This window comes from Pimephales promelas, chromosome 11 (assembly GCF_988280905.1).
Source record: "Pimephales promelas chromosome 11, fPimPro1.hap1.1, whole genome shotgun sequence".
Taxonomy (NCBI): Eukaryota; Metazoa; Chordata; class Actinopteri; order Cypriniformes; family Leuciscidae; genus Pimephales; species Pimephales promelas.
In genome coordinates this window covers 3,610,151-3,631,320 of record NC_142779.1, presented here as the reverse complement: position 1 = coordinate 3,631,320, position 21,170 = coordinate 3,610,151, and the positions used below count along the sequence as shown (strand labels likewise).

At 37.6% G+C, this 21,170-nt stretch overlaps 1 protein-coding gene across 8 annotated transcripts in view; it reads right to left on the bottom strand.

The window, feature by feature from the left end:
* Nucleotides 1–21,170, bottom strand: part of ate1 (arginyltransferase 1) — a 93,537-nt gene that overhangs the window by 39,568 nt on the left and 32,799 nt on the right. For all 8 annotated transcript variants that reach the window (XM_039672277.2, XM_039672275.2, XM_089116764.1 and 5 more), the window contains 3 exons: nucleotides 19,850–19,882; nucleotides 10,771–10,952; nucleotides 6,289–6,388 (listed from right to left, as the gene is read on the bottom strand). In XM_039672277.2, the coding sequence (XP_039528211.1) occupies nucleotides 6,289–6,388; nucleotides 10,771–10,952; nucleotides 19,850–19,882 (315 nt within the window). The remainder of the gene's footprint in view (nucleotides 1–6,288; nucleotides 6,389–10,770; nucleotides 10,953–19,849; nucleotides 19,883–21,170) is intronic.

The following is a 21,170-nucleotide window of genomic DNA, read 5'->3' as shown; positions in this document are numbered from 1 at the left end:
AGTAGCTATGAAAAGTAATGAGTAATGAGCTGTGATAAATAATAATAATGGCTCATTCTACAAATGAAAATAAATATTTGATTAATTAAATATTTGGATTCTAAATTAACTATGGCATCACCTAAAGGATTATTAGGAACACCATACTAATACTGTGTTTGACCCCCTTTCGCTTTCAGAACTGCCTTAATTCTACGTGGCATTGATTCAACAAGGTGCTGAAAGCGTTCTTTAGAAATGTTGGCCCATATTGATAGGATCGCATCTTGCAGTTGATCCACCACATCCCAAAGATACTCTATTGGGTTGAGATCTGGTGACTGTGGGGTCCATTTTAGTACAGTGAACTCATTGTCATGTTCAAGAAACCAATTTGAAATGATTTGAGCTTTGTGACATGGTGCATTATCCTGCTGGACGTAGCCATCAGAGGATGGGGACATGGTGGCCATAAAGGGATGGAAATAGTCAGAAACAATGCTCAGGTTGGCCGTGGCATTTAAACGATGCCCAGTTGGCACTAAGGGCCTAAAGTGTGCCAAGAAAACCATTACACCACCACCACCAGCCTGCACAGTGGTAACAAGGCATGATGGATCCATGTTCTCATTCTGTTTACGCCAAATTCTGACTCTACCATCTGAATGTCTCAACAGAAATCGAGACTCATCAGACCAGGCAACATTTTTCCAGTTTTCAACTGTCCAATTTTGGTGAGCTCTTGCAAATTGTAGCCTCTTTTTCCTATTTGTAGTGGAGATGAGCGGTACCCGGTGGGGTCTTCTGCTGTTGTAGCCCATCCACCTCAAGGTTGTGTGTGTTGTGGCTTCACAAATGCTTTGCTGCATACCTCGGTTGTAACGAGTGGTTATTTCAGTCAAAGTTGCTCTTCTATCAGCTTGAATCAGTCGGCCCATTCTCCTCTGACCTCTAGCATCAACAAGGCATTTTCGCCCACAGGACTGCCGCATACTGGACGTTTTTCCCTTTTCACACCATTCTTTGTAAACCCTAGAAATGGTTGTGCGTGAAAATCCCAGTAAGTGAGCAGATTGTGAAATACTCAGACACCAACAACCATGCCATGCTCAAAACTGCTTAAATCACCTTTCCTTCCCATTCTGACATTCAGTTTGGAGATCAGGAGATTGTCTTGACCAAGACCACACCCCTAAATGCATTAAAGCAACTGCCATGTGATTGGTTGATTAGATAATTGCATTAATGAGAAATTGAACAGGTGTTCCTAATAATCCTTTAGGTGAGTGCATAACAGGTCTTAATGAAATGATCAGCCTTTCTAAAAGTGAACTCTTCATGGACAAGTTAAACACTTTTTCCTCCATGTTATGTATTATCCTTTTCATAACTGGGATTGAGGTCGTGAATCTCCAAAAAAAAAAAAAAGGACCATGAAAGTGATCCATATGATATTCTGAACACAGAATTCAAATATGCTGCATCATGCCAGGTTTGACAGTGACATCAAACTTTGTGCTGCGTCTCTTCAGGAGCCATATTTGACTTGAACACAAGCAAGAATGAGATTTCAAAGCAATGCGAGAGTAAATGATGATAGAATTATACATTTTCCAATTCCTTTACAGGGAGGAATGTTAAAATAAAGATGAGCGCTGTCTACCTCTCTCCGATAACACTCTCAGGTGACACCGTGAACTACAGTAGCTCTGACCTCTTCATCAACTGCTAATAGCTTCTACAGCTGCATACTGTATGTTCCCTCTTCCTCGCCTTCAGCTCCGGGCCAGTCCGTCACTTTTATTTACATTCTTTTCCTCTCTCACAATCTATATGAATCAGCTGTTCGGTTGCCCAGCATCTCCCTCGCCTCAGTCGAACGAAGGCCAACACGCTTTACGTTCAGCCACACCTGTGCAAGCACTTACACAGAGTTCCCGCTGGACCGCTTTACCGCCATCCTCCACAGTCCTGTGGCCCAACGCGAACACAGCTCCAAGTCCCTTGTTCGCAAAAGATGCTGCAAGCTAACTACGAGCCAAATGCGAGGCCGTGGAACACAGCTAACAGTGTCAGAAACCCAATAAGCTACACAACAGAGCCAAATCTGGAGCATACCTCAACATTTTCCATGTGAAAGGCTGAAAAGCAGGCATGTGATTGTGATATTGAGATTGTGCTGATGAATTCTGCAGGGGTTCACTACATGCCAAATATATTAGATTTCCACAATTCAGAGTAGTGTTCCAGGAAAATTTACGAACATTTTGTGTTGTCATATAACTTAAGGTTGGCAATGTTAAGGTAAAAGCTAAATACATTTTTAAAAATCCCATAGTGAGTGAACTTAAATGGTAGTCGCCAAGGCTTTTCTTCCCTATTGTAACATCTATCCAAGTGAAACGTCTTCTGGAATGAGAAAAATGTAGGGGTAGGGCTTGATTTCGTCCTTTCCGGAATTAATTAGATCGTAGGAAGTTCAGGGAAGCTTATCTGAAAGCTAGTTTCTAGTTTCCTAACCCGCCGAGACATATGTCATGAAGAGATGTTGTTTCGAGGGGGAGATGACATTAACATTTTTGATTAGAGATTACATGTGCATGTGAATTTAAAAATAAAATAATGATGAACACGGTTAAATCATTAATAATAAACACTGGTGAGTGGTGGAGGAAGTACTGAATCTCAGTACTTAAGTAAAAGTACAAATACCCAGATAAATATTTACTTTAGTAAAAGTAGAAGTAACACAATGACAACCATACTTAAGTAAAAAGTAAAAAGTACTTTATTTTAAATGTACTTTAAGTATTAAAAGTAAAAGTACTTGAATAACAATTTATTATCTTAATGTCTATTTTCTAATGATTAATAAAACATTTAATTCTAACTCATTCAACCTAATACTCCTATAATGATGTTCAATAATGATGGAAAAAAAATGTCACCATTTCTGAAACAAGCTTGCAATTAGGCAATATCATGCTTATCCTTACTATATGTTAATAACTATGTTTGGCAGTAAACGCGATTAATTTATGGTGTAATTCTGAACCTCTTGGCTTGCCATAATCCTAACCAAACCAAACATATATTACACACGGTGTGTTTCCTATGCACGTAAAAACAAATTTTCGCGTATGAGTTGCACGATAAACACACTGCGTGCGAGACGTATTTAGTGTGACCGGGTTGATGTACTGTATCTATGGCAACCAAACGTCACTGGTGAGACAAACGTGCAACGAACGGACGGTCAGATTACGTTTTGTCAGGGGAAAAACTGATCAGAAAATGTAACGAAAATGTAACAGAAGTTGTAGAAATGTAGTGGAGTAGAAAGTATAATAATTGCTGCAAAATGTAACGAAGTAAAAGTAAAAAGTAGGCACTATTTATTGTACTTAAGTAAAGTAAAGATACGTGAAAAATGTACTTAAGTAAAGTAACGAAGTATTTGTACTTCGTTACATTCCACCACTGGGAATGGATGTTAGCAGCACAAGTAATGCAAAAAATAATTACCACCAATTACTACAGATAATAATTTCCACTTTACCCTATTATGTAAAACAAATGATAAAACATGTTTTGTTTCAAATACGCTAGATGATCAGAATTAATTGCTTGCCTCAAATATTGCTCAGTCGTGTGTGCCAATCCACACTAACTAAAGTTTTATCCCCAATGGAAGTCCTCAAAAAGGAAGATTAAGGTGTGTTACTAGTGTAGCGATTTCGGCAAATGTTAATAGATTGGCAAAAATTGTTACATAGAAATGAATTGAGTTGCAGGTGTCTCAAACCTAAGCGAACAAGATGAGTAACAGCTCTTGAATGGCATTCTAAGACATATAAGTGCTGAGAGGCTTCAAATACTCATCAAATGAGAGGAGAAAGAGGAGACAGAAAGACGCAAGACCTTTTCGATGGCATTTCCTCACTCCTCCCCATTGTTGTTATTGTTAACTAAAATGAAAAAACTTAAACTTGATGAAAATTAAAAAAAGTACTAAAGTGAAAACACACATGAAAATACAAAAAAAATTTCAAGCTTATTCAAAATATTTAAAAAATACCATAATAGTATATACATACTATATACAGTATATATAGTATATACTGATCTTCCAATATCTACTGTACCATCTGACAGGAAGAGTTGAGAGATATTTCTCCAGGACGAGTCTTTGGGGAGCAGTAATGAGAGAAACAGACCGAGCGGAGAGGTGTGATGCTGACGATTAACACTTTTAACAGGCGTCTACTTCAGCTCCAAAACAGAAAGCCACCCTGTCGATAACACAACCACTGTGGCCTGCCTCGTCTTAAAACTGTGATGGAGACTACACGCATATAAAATACTTAAGAAAGTGTACGGCCACACCTGCTAGAATTACTTGTTTTTGATGCATCTTGTTTTAAGATTCAGCAAAGTGCAGTCAAAATTAAAGTGAGAAACAAAGTAGAAAAACTGATCTAAAACTGATCCGGCATTAGAATTGTACCAGAGGATTTATGCAACCAATTTGAGCCCGGTCTCATCCCAAGGCGTCATATACTGACTAGGAATGGGCAACAATTAATCGCGATTAATCACATCCAAAATAAAAGTTTGTGTTTACATAAAAATGTGTATGTTTACAAGAAAAATTTGTTATTAATATACCAAATATTTACATTTATATATAATATTAATTGTGAATAAATATATATAAAATATATAGACGAATCCGACGAGCGTTCTTGTGTAGGCTGCCATCTTGTGGCGACGCCATTACTGAGCTGTTACACCGGCATAGACATATGCACCGGTATGTAAACAAACCTCGGAGATAAGGTGATAACGCACCCTTGATGACAGCTACAGCCAGGCAGACTTGTTGGGTTGATGATGTTAGACATTGGCCTCCAGTCACAGATGAAGGTACAAACGATCTTACAGATTATTTATGAAAATAGCTTGGCAAGCAAGCTAGGCTAACGTTTGCTACCGAGGAAACTAAAAAAAGATCTGTCCATTTGGCAACAATAAATAAATAAATAAATGAAATCAAATAAACAATTTCATGTTTTTCATTTGTGTCCATTATTTATCTCATTTTTACATTGCAACGGGCATGGGTAAGGTAACGTTACAGCTAGAAAGTATACATAATATCGACCAACTACTGTTTTTAAACCATGGAAAGAGGTCAATATAACAGCAGGAGAACAATTATGTCACATAACGTTACATTCAGCTCAGGAAAGCCATTTAATGACCATAGCATGTAAATTGAATAGAAAAAATAACAAGAGAGGAGATTTTGCTGATCACTATATCACACATTTATTATATTTTTTTACTTATGTCGTTAAATAATTGTTATTATACGCGAATGTCCGCGTCTTGTACTCGCCCAGGAAATCTGTGTAAACCGTACGGCACCAGACAGGGGCAGTCGACCCGGGATATTCACAATGTTTTCTCTTCAAAATTGAAATTTTACTGCCACCATTGAAACAATTTATAACAGAAACTGTTTACCCACTCGACATTATACAAGGGCTAACGTTGTAACGTTAGTGTCAGTCGTAAATCGCGAGCTGTTTATTCCAGTGGACACAAGTTGCAACTAAAACAATAGAAGGCAATGGCGCAACGCTACCCAGCAACAGCTCAGTAATGGCGCCCGCTTACTTCCGGTAGTTTCGCCGGATTCGTCTATACATGCACATATTTCTTAAATATATACATGCATGTGTGGGTATTTATATATACAAAATAATTATACACACTACACACACATATATTATGTAAACACAAACTTTTATTTTGGATGCGAATAATCGCGATTAATCGTTGCCCATCCCTAATACTGATGCTTTTGACATTTCGTCTACATCCAACACACATGGCAGCCTTTAGCATCAATATGAGACGCAGATATATATATGGGGCAGAAGGCGCCTCCTAGTGGTGTAGCACTAACCCTACCCCAGACCTAAACCTACCATAACCGAACAAAGCTCTGTGCGTGCTATATTGATGCTAAAGGGTGCCATGAGCGTTGGATTTGAACAAAATGTCAAAAGCGTCACTATATGAGGCCCTAGAATAAGAATGTGTTTACCAATTTAGGTAGATGCACATGTTAGAGGTGCATTTTGCTGGATGGACTATACTGCCACCCGTCTATGTGGTGTCTTCTTCCGTTGCAAAAATGCCATCTCAGTACATCAGCGGCTATTCCAGCAAGGTTAGCTGATACTAACCAGGGCAAACAGAAGATGAACAGAAATGAAGGTTGATGAGGTTGAGACGTACCTTATAGCGCATCTTGGGACACGAGTGTACGTAGAAACCCAGATAGTAGTAGGCGAGTTTGGGCGACTGCTGCTGCAACTGCCTGGTGAAGGCAATCTCCCTGCAGAGAGAACGAGAGCAGGGATCATATTTTACAGGAATATGGTTTATGCTACAAAACAAGCAACCATATTTTCCGGTTAGTTTGATTTAAGGAGCATTGTGGTCCTCAACATGGAGCTGTAATGCTGTTTTATTGCTACAAATATCCACTGTTCAATTATCAATTGTAAACAAGACACTCTTGCAGAGTCTATGTAGTTTGACAGATTTCGAGATATGACACTTCAAATTTAAATCTTTTTAACAAATGAACTAATAAAACTATTTTATTCATGATTTTTAAACGATTAATAATAACTCTGTTAACAGTCCTTAAAGGGATAGTTCAAGTTGAAATAAATTTTTGATATGTTTTAGCTTACCTCAATGGCATCCGAGATGTAGGTGTCTTTGTTTCCGCAGTATTTTCAATTTTGATATATTGAGGTCAAACCGTTCGTGTCTGTCAGTCATATAATGGAGGTCTATGGTCACCACCTCAAAGAGCATGCACAGAGAAGTCCAAATTAAACATGATTTAATGACTCGTAAATGTAAGTACACACTGATGGCCAAAGACACGAAACGAGCGGTTTGTGTGAGAAAACGAACAGTACTTATATCGTTTGACTTCTCTGAGCATGCTCTTTGAGGTGGTGACCATAAACCTGCATTATATGACTGCCACACGAACAAAAATATAAAAATTGAAACTACTGCGGAAATAAAGACACCTACATCTTGGATGCCCCTAAGGTAAGATAAAACACATCAAAAATTAATTTCAAAGTGAACTATCCCTTTAATTATACTATATAAAGTGTAGCATTAGGATATAATTCTTAAAGGGATAGTTCACCCAAACATTTTAATTCTTTCATTAAGTCCTCACCATCAAGTCCGTAAGACCTTCATTCATTTTCAGAACACAAATTAAGATATGTTTGATGAAAGCTTTCTGCCCCCCCATAGACAGCAACATTATCACCAATTTCAAGGCACAGAAAGGTAGTAAAGAGATCATTAAATCTGTCCATGTGACGACAGTGGTTCAACCTTAATGTTATTAAGCAACGAGAATACTTTTTGTGGCAAAAACAAAACAAAAATAACAACTTTATTCAACAGTTTCTTCTCTTCCATGTCAGTCTGTGTTCTTACGTGTTTGAAACAACATGGGGGTGAGTAATTAATGTTTTAAGTAGTCTTTAAGTAGATAAAACATCAACTGATTTGCTGCATACGGACCAGATCGACTGTTTCCCTCATAAACAGCCATTTGAATGTGTATCTGGAAGTGCTGAAAAAGAGGAAGCGGAGGAGGAAAACAAAAGGGAGGAAAAATAGAGGAGATTTATACAGTACTTCCTCCTGTGAGCAATCAAGGAGCTCTCTCTCTCTTTTCAATTCTCTCTTTATTCCCTGCACAAACTTGTTTCTCTTTTCCATAAATAAATCCTGCTTTTTCTTCTCTCTTCTCTGCATTTTGTACACCTCATACTCTCTGTCTTTTCAAAAATTAGGGGGAGAAATCTTTTCTTTTTTTTTTTTTGCAGGAAAAAGAGAGGAAGAGTGAGAAGCCAAAGCCAAATAAAAGTAGTGGAAAATGAAAGAGGAAAACAGAGAAGGGAGAAGGAGCGACGACAAACAGCGAGGTGCTGGAAGGTCATGCGGTCGCTGCCAGGTTCCCGGGTTCCCATCCCCTGGTGACAAAGCCTGGCTCTCCATGAATGAGAGACGGATAAGAAGAGGCTGTGGAACCCATTCACAAAAAAAGATGGAGAAAGAAAGAGGGACAGAAGAAAGAGGGACATAAAGAAAGGGCAGTCCCCCCAGTCCCCACCCGCTCGCGCTGGCAGCAGATTGAAGCCTCCATTATCTCCTCTTCAGCGGACTGACACCCCCACACAAGCCAATTATGCAGCAGCGCTCACCATGGACAAGACGTCTGCTTAATATTAATGTCACACACACACACGGAGATGTGCGGAACATATTTTCCGAATCTACACAACACAATGTCTAACTATTATTGAAGATGTAAACAAAATAGCAGTCATTGAAACAATACAACATATACAAGTTTCTTAAAAAAAATTATGTAATGTATTAAAAAAAAACTTCAGCCTCATGTCATCCAAGATATCCATGTCATTCTTTCTTGTAAATTAAAATTTAATTCGAAGTCAATCATCAAAATGAACAAATGTTTTTTCGAGTCATTTGATTCATTAATGAACGAACTGACTCGGAAAAGAGTTCGAACAGGAGAGTCACAAACGTGCATCACAGAACAGAGCAAGGCGAGCATTTGAGCTTATAAAACTTAAACTTTATTTTTTTTTTTAAATGAGTGATCGTTTCGCTTGATAAGACCTTTATTCATCGTCTGAAATCGTTTAAAGCCCTTTGAAGCTGCACTGAAACTGTCTTTTAGACCTTGAACCGTTTGGACCCCATTGAAGTCCATTATATGGAGAAAAATCCTTGAATGTTTTCATCAAAAACCTTCATTTCTTTTCGACTGAAGAAAGAAAGACGTGGACATCTTGGATGACATGGGGGTGAGTAAATTATCAGCAAAAGTTTTTTTAACTACTCCTTTAATGTAAATTTATGTTCTTAAAAGGATGTTTTCATTATATTTTTTCCTAAAAAGCAAGAAATATATACTGATTAGAAGGGTGATTTAAATTTGTCAAGGTGTCTGGGACATATTTCAGCCCAGAAAAAAAAGAAAGAAATGATACAAATTGATACATATATGTTACATTACTCTATATATATATAGCAGTGTTTGCATATTTTCACCTTTTTTCCCCCTGAATATCATTAACTGGTATTAATGTTAATTACAGATGAACTATGATAAAATGTCCAGTCTAATAACCATAATGAGAATTTGGGGGTAAATAAAATAAAAATAAAACATCTAATTGATTCTTTAAAAAAAAAAATCGAATCGACCTTATTTTTGTAAAATATAATTTCTTATTTATACATATTCTGTAGGGGTTAAAATATGTCAAACACAAATTTTCTTAAAATTCACACAAAGATTTCGACAGCCTTAAGAGTGCAAATGAATTTTCAGCACGTTTCGACTCAGAGGAAACACATTTTGTTTATCTTTGCTGGCCATTCATCATTATTTATAGTGTCCAGAGCAGCATGGAGACACATTACTGAACAGTGTCACATCCTGCGCTCACTCAATCACACTGACACACAACAGCACAAAGACACTGACCCCGCGGTTGACACCAGCTGCTCTGGGCACAATCTCCACGTCTCCCTCACGCTTTCTCTCCCGTAGACGTCTTTTTATTATTCTCTCGGTGAGAAATGAGGCTCCCTAAGCCTCAAAACACTCAAAACTCAGAACACGCACACACATCTGGTTGAGTGTAACCTAACCAGGTGAGCCTCCCATGTGAAATATTTGAAAACATGTGTGTGACAAAGAAATATAGACCTGTAACCGTGGGTGTGTGTGTATGGTTGTTTTAAATATAAGATACATTTAAAACTCTACCAGCAAAACAGACAAGATTCAGCACTAAAAGAGTCAGATCAGGATGCATACCTGCGCTATTCGTCTTCAAGGATAAAATAATTCTATGAAAGAAATCTGCAACATTAATGCTGTTAAACTTTTGTAGGGAGGTAGTGTAGCCTGGTGGTTAAAGGTTTAAGCTGGTGAGTAAAAGGATGTGGCTCAAACTAGATGTCCGAGCAGATTCACACTTCAACTCAAGTCAGATAAAAGACCAATTATTAATTAATAAATGTTTACAACTGTTTCCGCAGTAGTTTCGATTTTGATATTTTTAGGTCAAACCGTTCTTGTCTGTCAGTCATATAATGGAGGTCTATGGTCACCACCTCAAAGAGCATGCACAGAGAAGTCCAAATTAAACATGATTTAATGACTCGTAAATGTAAGTACACATTGATAGCCTAAGACACCAAACGAGCGGTTTGTGTGAGAAAACGAATGGTATTTATATCGTTTTTACCTCTTGTAATCACAGTCACGTCCAAGTGATGTAAGGGCGCGGGCGCTTTGCGGAGAGGAGAGGTTAAAACGATATAAATACTGCTCGTTTCGTGTCTTAGGCCATCAATGTGTACTTACATTTACGAGTCATTAAATCATGTTTAATTTGGACTTCTCTGTGCATGCTCTTTAAGGTGGTGACCATAGACCTCCATTATATGACTGACACACACGAACGGTTTGACCTAAAAATATCAAAATTGAAACTACTGCGGAAACAAAGACACCTACATCTTGGATGCCCTTGAGGTAAGATAAAACATACCAAAAATGTATTTCAAAGTGAACTATCCCTTTAAGGCCCTTTAAGATTAGTGAGAATTTATGAGCGGCAGTCAGACCTGAGAGCAGAGTAGGTGCCCAATGAGAGCGAGGAGAAGTCGGGGTGGTAGTAGAGATACACAGACGACACACAGGAGGGAAGGATGTCCAGAACGCCCACTGCTACTATTCTGCCATCTAACCAGTACTGCTGATGGAACGAGCCATAGCCCACATCAGGACCATCAGGAGCGGTCTCAGCCTGGGAGAAAGACAGGGAATATCATTATTATTACGATTTCATTATTATACAATTAAAATGTATTCTTTTTTTTTAGGCTTTTACCTCTTTTCATTGGACAAGAGGAACAGGAAATTACTGGGAATTTAGAGTGAGGAACAAGAAATTCTGTGACAAGTCTGGCCATTAAAAAAATAAAATATAATAAAGGGCACATTAAAAAGGAAGGCCTAAGCTTTTTAGTCAGCATAAAAACATGACATTTTACCCATGTGGCATACTTTAGAGTGAAAAAAAAACTTGATTTTATGCATCAGGATTTGTTTAGATGGTAAAAATAGTTGAATTTTAATGACTAACTTTATATATATATATATATATATATATATATATATATATTTTTTATATATAAATATAATTCATTCCTATGATGCAAAGCTGAATTTTCAGCATCATTACAGTGTCGCATTATCTTTCAGAAATCATTGTAATGCGCAAAAAACAAAACAAAAAAAAAAACCATTTAATTACTATGGATTTTTTTTTTTTTTTTTTTTTTGACTAACTTTTTTGTGTATGTACTGAGCAGAATGAGACTAGGAAAATGCTTTTAAAAAATCTTCAAACTAGTTGTATCATGCAAATAAATGAAAATTGTTGAAAACATTGTGAAATATGTTTCTGTGTGAGATCCCGAGTCAATCAATGCTCAAACAATTTGAAAGTCTGTGCTTGCAAAGGAACACAGGGTGTACAGTAGCTCACTAATAGATCCCACATGTGGGCTGAGAGTGGAGGTGTGTGTGTGTTTGTGGAGTAGAAGTCAATGCCAGGCACACAAAAACTACGAGAAAGTACAAGAGGCGATTTAATAAAAATCCTTGCATGAACAAAAATCAATCTCAACTCTGAAAGCCTGTGCAGGAGGGAACAGGGGAGTGTGTAAATCAGGGGTGGCAGTGAGTGGAACCATACACACCCAAAATAAATAAAACTACCGTTGTGTCTGAAGATAAAAGCCCACATTCCTTCATGTGACATAAATGCACTCGTCTCTGAATATTCGTCTGCCGTTTTGGACAGCTGTAAAACCCCGAACCGTTACCTGCCCGAGATCGTATTTCCCACTCAAACCTTCACGCTAGCTTTTTTCATTCAAGTGGCTTATGGAGAAGGGCGCTTTATTCACCCTAGTCCACCAATGAGACTTGAAACGGCTCGGCGGGAGGGGGTAACGGGATCTCTCCGTGGCCCATCTGGGTCCAGTTAGCCCTGCAGGAAGGCGGCTCGTTATCACAACACCAGGGGAGCGGCTCGGACAATCTGTTCAGTACGAGAGGCTTTAGACGCCGCTGCGCCACGGTCACTCACCTCCAAATTAAAACCAACACAGAAACATCACATATGCTACTCACAATGTGCAAACCTACACTTGTAAAAATATATTTGTAATGGTAACAATAGATGACTGTAAAAATGCTACGCTAAAACCCTTTTAATTGGTTAATGGCAAGGTCTCTTACTATATACTGTGGAAAAACATCCTCAAACGGGACATTTTATCCACTTTACTTTTTTTTTTTAAATGTGAGTAACTTTGTAACTTTCCTGTGTCATTTTGCTTCCAATTATTTTACCTGTACAAAAACAGCCCGTTATACTACCTGATACTGCAACCTGATATTTGTTTTGATGTTATTTTAATGTATTGTCGTAATTTGAACCACACTGGTTTGTAGCGTTTGTTAATGCGTTTTGATATTTTACTGATACTTACAAAATGAATCCGAAGTCTTGCATATTTCACAGAAAAAGATAAATTATTCTACGTTGCATCCGGTGGATATAATTATATATATATACTACACTCTCAGAAAAAAGGTACAAAAGCTGTCACTGGGGCTGTACCTTTTCAAAAGGTAAACTTTTGTCTATTTTAGGTGCTAATATGTAAAATTTTAGGTGTTAATATGTACATTTTAGGTGCTAATATGCACATTTTAGGTGTTAATATGTACATTTTAGGAGCTATTAAGTACATTTTAGGTGTTAATTGTCCATTTTAGGTGATAATAAGTACATTTTAGGTGTTAATATGTACATTTCAGGAGCTAATATGTCCATTTTAGGTCCTAATATGTACATTATAGGTGGTAATATGTCCATTTTAGGTCATAATATGTACATTTTAAGTGTTAATATGTACATTTCAGGAGCTAATATGTCCATTTTAGGTCCTAATATGTAAATTTTAGGTGGTAATATGTCCATTTTAGGTCATAATATGTACATTTTAGGTGTTAATCTGTACATTTTAGGTGCTAAAATGTACCACTAAGGTACCAATATGCATCCTTTGGGTACAAAAGTGTACCTTTTGAAAAGGTACAGCCCCAGTGACAACTTTTGTACCTTTTTTTCTGAGAGTGTATAATACTAAATAAATATAGATATAGTATATAAATATAGTATATAATACTGTTAAATGTCCAGATTTTGGAAGTACAAATTAAAAGTCATATTATAAATTATATAAACTGACATTCCCACAATTCCCTGCTTGACATTTCATTTAAATAATTATATTTCTTGGTTTCTCGGTAAAGGTTTTGTTATCAGTTATGTACATTTAGGTTTTGTGTTACATCATATATTGTTAAATTAATGTTTATTAAATTAAGTATCATGATGATGTTTTGTATTTCTGTAGTGTACATGACACTGTGTACACCTTCAATATACTTTGTTTCAAAACAGCTTCACAGAAAAGCCATATGTTGTGAAAGATCTACAAATAAACTTGAATTAAACTGAACATTTTAGTATAGCTCTGCTTGTGGAAAGGTTATTTGAGTCTATTTTAACATGTATTATTATTATGGTGGTTATCCGTTTATTATACAGACACAAAACAGATTTTAGTTCTTTAGGAGGATGGAATATTAACATTATATCAGTTAGTGAAATTAACCTTTTTATTGTTATTTCAGTGCCTTTTAAATCTAGCATCTTTCAAAGTTGCCAGGGTTCACAGCATCCCCCCTTACTTCCTGTTACAGTAAACCCCTCATTTTGTCCACCGAGGTCCACATTCCATATGTATAGTTTACTTATTTTCATTCAGTGTGCTTGTCCAGTTGGTCGGCGGTTTAAACTAGCTGTCAGTATTAAGTACACACAGCCGCTCGAGATGAAGGTACTTTCATAGCGCGGCTAGCGCTGATGATTAAGGGCCTGCGGTGAAACTGAGAGCCCGTTCTCAGCCTGGCTTTTGGCACCACATGTGCAGCGCCTCGTTTCTGTCAGAACCAGACTGGACTCAAATCCAACGCATGTCATGCTAACTTGCCCTCTGGCAGCGGAGAGCCGCTAAAGGAACGTTAAGCTCTCAGCACCACCTGACAGCCGCCCATCTTTCATCCATAATGATCTGACGGTGTGTTCTAGATTGCGTTTTTGCTCTGATTTAATGAAACTCAGCCTCCACAGAAGTATTTCACAGTGAAAGTATCAGGCATGTTTTTGCAGCCATGACCTGAGTGAGGGAAATGGCGTCACCTTGACCCCAGGATCACCTTGCCGGACAGGCTAATGACTCCGTCTGTGCCACTGTGAAGGCAAGCAAAACAGAGATGAAGCCAACAATAAAGGCAGGGGCCCAAATCACAAGCATATGCTGCCCTGTGTCGGTCTTTGTTCGGCCAGCTTTCTCCAGCCGTGCAGTTTGCAGTCGACGTAAGGGACGTCAACAGGCTGTTGGTCAAGTGGTTGGGGTAGTAGTTAGCGTTCCTCTTTCATGAACTAAACAATAGCTCTTCTATGCATAAAAACAACGAGAGGAAAGGAATCGTCCATCCATCCAACGTTTAATTTCATGGATGGATGGATGGACGATGGACGGATGTTATTCAGAGCAGTGCAATGACAGGTATGAAAGCAAGGATGTGAGGGATAGACTTCACTTCGATGTCGATTTCGATTTCAATGGCATCCGCTGTATAAAGCTACTAGATCATTTCTAATTTTCTGAGTTTTGTGTCTTCCAAAATTTCTCTGAAAGATATTACTGTAGTGTTTCTTCAGCAGAACAATCCAAAAACACACTAAAGGAGTAGTTCACTTTTTTAAAAAAAACTTTTGCTGATAATTTTACTCACCCCCATGTCATCCAAGATGTCCATGTCTTTCTGTCTTCAGTCGAAAAGAAATTAAGGTTTTTGATGAAAACATTTCAGGATTTTTCCTCCATATAATGGACTTCAATGGGAACCAAACGGTTCAAGGTCCAAATGAGAGTTTCGGTACAAACTACAAACTGTTCAAAGGGCTTTAAACAATTCCAGAAATGAAAAATGAACGAATCTTTTCCGAGTCAATTCGTTCGATTTGTTAATTTGATAAACAAGTTCGAACAGGAGAGTCACGAACGTGCGTCGCAGAACAGAGCAAGGCGAGCGTTTGAGCTTATAAAACTTAAACTTTGTTATTTATTTATTAAATGAGTGATCATTTCGCTTGATAAGACCCTTATTCATCGTCTGAAATCGTTTAAAGCCCTTTAAACAGTTTGCAGTTTTGTTCCGAAACTCTCATTTGGACCTTGAACCGCTTGGTTCCCATTGAAGTCCATTATATGGAGAAAAATGCTGGAAAGTTTTCATCAAAAACCTTAATTTCTTTTCAACTGAAGAAAGAAAGACATGGACATCTTGTATGACATGGGGGAGAGTAAATTATCAGCAAAAGTTTTTTCAAAAGTGAACTACTCCTTTAAATAAAAGTACAACCCACTGAATATGGTCAATTATATGGTGAATTGAATTCAGCCCAACGTTCCTGGATTCAGACTGTAATAATAAAGTAAGACAGATATTCACAACGTACAGCACATTAAAATAAAACTGACTTGAGTATTGTACAATACCCCCATTATAATTATAAAATACCCCCATTATATTCTATTACTTTCCATTTATTGACTACAGAGATTTTAAATGTCAAATAATTATTCCTCAAATTTGGGCCCTAGAGAGGAACTGGGAACGCAGCAGGACTCAAATGTTATTCGAGTCACACAGGCACTCTAAACACACAGCGCTCATTAGACACAGCGCTCAGCGACGGCTCATTTAACCCCACGTGGAAACAGCAGCGCTCGATTACGGCTCCCATTTCTCTCAGAGCCGGCACTCACGGCATGGCGTGGCACGCGGCTCCCTCTGCGACGCAGATGCAATGCCTGTACGCGATACATGCAGGAGTGTTAATGATATCATTGTGTCATATCCTTCAGATAAGGATGTGTCAAGTGACGAGAGAGACATGGACAGTTAAAGACTAATTGGTATTGCTTGTCACTGGAATTAGAAAATAAAGGAAAACTACGGCATAAGTGGTGTATGCCAAGTATGTGTGTATATGCATGTGGAAAAACCGGGGTATGGTGCAAGCAAAGGCAGGGTTTGAGGTCTATAAAACCTTGACGACTAATTACACAACACCGCTGTTAACGAGCATTTCCCCTTAGGACAGACATTTCAGGTCAATTAAAGACATTTAAAAAAATCCAAACAGAAACAGACGTACAAATGCAACACAGGCGTGCATCAGGAGAAGTGACGCAAAACACGCTGCCATGTGACACACACGTGAACAAATACACACACACACCTAGATAAACACAACCAGGTGAATGTGCCTAATACATGCAAATCTTCAATTATGTTTGTTTACGTTTGACTTTGCAGGCAAAGTTCAAATAGTGTTATTGTTCATGGATCTTTAAGTGAGCGGATATGCCACAAGCGCACACGGTTCTGCACCTGATGCCAATTGCCCCTTTAAGATTTCTGCACGCAGATGAAAAAAAGAGTCCTTCATTTAGTACTAAAGCAATAAAATGCAATAATTGAACCCATCTTAATCGGTTTCAAGATGCTCTCTAATTACAGAGACATTTCTCAAGCTAAACAAGTGAAAATCACAACACCATTCAAGACCGTAAGAGACTTGAGCCGCAAATAAGCATTAGAATCATTTCTGAAAGATCATGTGACACTGAAGACTGGAGTAATGATGCTGAAAATTCAGCTGTTGCCTAAAACTTCTGAAAGACACTGTATATTTTGCTAACTAAATAAAAAAATGGAAGTTTGAAAAAGAATGTAAACTAGAAAAAGTATGAGTGAGTATATACGGGATCAAACGCACTGACGTTGGAGCGTCTGGCTAACAGCCTTGACGAGGTGATAAAAGCATGTTTCCTGTAAATGGTAACAGCCTTCATTAGCACAAAGGGGGAAGCAGAGTGCACATGTTTCCCTCCATGCTAATACCTTGTTTTGTTGGACATGGTAAAACCACACTATATAAATACCACAGTTAATAATATTTTAGTTGATCACTACCATCGTGTTTGTTTTTTTAGAAAATAGGACTAGAAGTTAAAATCCATAATAAATCTGGTGTAATAAGATAACGAGTGACGTTAGGGAGGGTTAAAAGCAGAGATGTAGACCCTTTTACAGTTGGTAAACATGGTGACGTTTTTTGTGGGCGGAGCTTCGGTGGAGGCAGAAGGATCCATCTGGCCGCTTCACTAACGCTAGTTAGCAAGGATTGTTAGCTTGTTTTTTAACAATGACTGGAGAAAATCCGATATTATCTTAATGTGTAAGGTCACACAGTGTCCAGGACCACGATTATTATTTCCAAAAGTTATTTTTAACGGACAGAACCAGATTGGCCGACCCGTAGCCGCCTACACGCTCACTCAATGCATGGATGATCTGACAGGATTAACGTACGTTACCTCGGTTGAGTGGCCTGATTTCTACACCTACCTTATAGAGAAACCGATCGTAAAGAGAAACTGAGGGCATATAAATCTTTAGATGCCTATATGGTCCTGTACAAGACTTGTGTGTATGATCCGCAGTTCTGCCGAGCCAGCGCCGAGACCACCACAATGTAAAGAGTGACATTACAGTGCGATTTTAATGATGTGAATATTTTCTAGAAATAAAAGTTCCAGATACAGCATATTCATTTTTCATCAATTCTTGCACCAAACAACACAACAAGATAACATTTAATAATAGTAACAATTATTTAAGCTCCTTATTATGTAGCCGAATCTGTGCTGTTTTGTATTGGCCGCCTCCAGTTTTCACTTTGTTTTGCCTCCAGCTAGCGCCGTGACGTAACTGTGACGTCGGCGCAAAAGGGGTCTATAGTAACGAATTAGAACTACTTAAGTACTGTACTTAAGTACTAAAATCTGTACTCTACTAGAGTATTGTTTTTTTTTTAATGTTCTGCTAGTTACTCGTTATAATTATAAACATTTTACGAATCATTCGTTGCAAGTTGACTTTCATGCTGCCTAAATCACACCAGTTTTATAGGGTAATGGTATTGATTGACACACACTTTGACAACTAATGCAGGGGTTGTCCTGCAATGACATTTTTTTGGCTGCCGCCAAAAGCGCCTTATTTGATTGCTAGCTCAAACTTTTGACTGCTTTCTTTAATAATTACATGACACAATACTTGTACTTTTACTTTTAGTACTTAAGTCGTGAATTTTAAAATAAACTACTTGCATTACTTAAGTACAAAAAATGTTGAATACTTTAGTACTTGCTTAAAGTGTAGAGCACTTCAACTTCTACTCAATTCACTTTTTTGATAAAGCACTTGTACTTTTACTTAAGTCCGGGTTTCTAGTACTTTATACATCTCTGGTTAAAAGGTGGTAGTGGGGGGAAAACAAGGGTTAAAAACTAACATATACTGATATATATATATGAAGAGTTCAGATGCAAAAGCCTCTAAGTGCCATTTGAAATTTTCTTCTAAAATGATCATTTTTATCAAGCTTGTATATTTAAGTTCAGTGATTTCACTTAAATGGCAATGATGATTACCTATTAATTGTTATTTAAGTGAAATTACTGAACTTAAATATACAAGTTTGATAAAATTCATCATTCAAGAAGAAAAATTCAAATGGCATTTAGAGGCTTTTGCATCTGAACTCTTCATATATATATATATATATATATATATATATATATAAAATACCATTTACATGAAATGAAAGAATATTTGTGGCATGCCACGGCACTTTTTTTGTCAAGGAATGAATTTTTTTCTGAATGGAAAAGCCAAGTCAATAAGTCTTTCAACCTCACTGCAATTTAACCTTCCAAATATCAAAAAACATTTGCCTCTTCTGCTCCTCAATATCAAGGAAAAACCACAAAAGGATCTCTTGATGATGGCAGTTGGACACGACAGAGATGATCATCTTGTCAGGGACAATTTCACATCACAGTCAACTCTTTGTTTGTGTTCCCGTCCCATGTGTGTGTGTGGCCATGCCATGCAGCACAGAAATGTGGCTGGTCTGAACAACACATTTAACTTTTTCCATCGTTTCTTGACAAACAAACAACCCCAACAATTACACTGCTACCCAGAGAGCCATTTCCACATGTTGTTTGTCTCACTGCGGCTCTACACCAGTCTCATATAGACCATCGCACAAAATTAACATTGTAACTCATAGTTGGTATTACCCTAATTATTTTATATGAATATGATGCCTGGCAAAAATCGAAGTTAATTTTCCCTCAAAATCAAAAGAAAAAAAGAAGACATTTTGAATAAAAAAGATTCTGTGCAAAATCATTTTTAAGCAACTTTTATATCTGCCAATGGAAACTACAGTATATGTGCACTCAGAAGTGTATGATAATGAACTGTATGGAACTACTGATGATAATGATTAAATCATCAGCTTTGAGGCTATACTGGACCTGTGCAATTTCAAAGAGAAATCCTCAAAATTTGCGAAGACTTTGGCAAGAAAGGCAAATCTTATTGTACATTTGAAATATAAAAAAGACTTACCTCTAAAGGAGAGTCACAGAGGAACCTCTTAAACTGTGAGGGGAAAGATGAGAAAAGACAGTGTTACTTTAAATGAACACACAAGATAACATGGTTATAGTTGGCAGGCAGTCTCATGTATAGTTGAACACATTTGATATGGCCTTTGTATCATCTTTTCAAATATGTCTCCTGTGGTTGTTGAGCTTTTAAGCTAACATTACAAGCATTTTTTTTATTATTTACAAACCAAGTTTGTTTTCCCACTGGCAATGTTGTGGTGTGCATTAATGTCAGATTAGGCTTAAATAGCTATTATCCCTATTATTCCTGTGCATAGCAAAGTGAGAAAAGTTTAATGACATGTGTCATGTGTTGGGTTGGTCACGATGCCCAAACAAACAAATCTTTGCTTTAAATCTTCAATTGGACTTTCAACGATTTTCCATTCTTCTTTATTTAAGAGGGTTTAAATAAACTTGGCTCTTTAACAACACACACAATAGCAACTTTTGTAATCACAGTGATGCAAGACGTTTAATATTGTTTACTTAATTTCAAAACGAGTAGCTGTTCGGTCATTAGTTTGTTTTGGCAAAAGTGAGGAGGTAGTAACTGGCAAGCATTGTGAAGGGAGAAAAGCAAGATGTTTATTAAGGAGACCAAAGTTGTTTAAAAACTTTATCTTTGCTAAAGTGGCCATGGTCTTGGTTTATTTATCAATGACTGACTTATGGGTTTCTTTAGGTCACACATGACTTATGGCGCTTTTCCACTGCATAGTACGGTATGCTTCGGTTTGGTACGGCACACTTTGGCGCTTTTCCACTGCATGGCACGGTACGGTACAGCTTGCTTCGGCGCGCTTTACATACCACCTTTGTTGAGGTTCCAAGCATACCGTACCGATACTAAAATGTGATGTGACACTGCAGATCACTGATTGGTCAGACAGAATTTGCGAGACATCAAACCAACCCGCTAGATTTAAATAGCCAGTAAGAGCCACCGCTGTAGCACCTGTTTTAAAACTACTTGCTTGACTTGCTTGAAGAAACAACAATATAGAAAATATTCTACACTCCAAAAAATAAAAAATAAATAAAAATTTAAAAAAAATAAAAAATTGAATGGTGGTCAGTGGACGGAGGGCAAATGTTCCTCTCGTTGGTTGCCGAGGTTCAACCCCACATTTTAGCAGATAGACATTACACAACATTAACCCAGGTCTAACAGCCTGGTTAGTTGACTTTTTAACTTTAAGATCTCAAAACGTTAAGGTTAAAGGGATACTCCACTTTTTTGGAAATAGTCTCATTTTACAATTCGAATCAAGTTACAA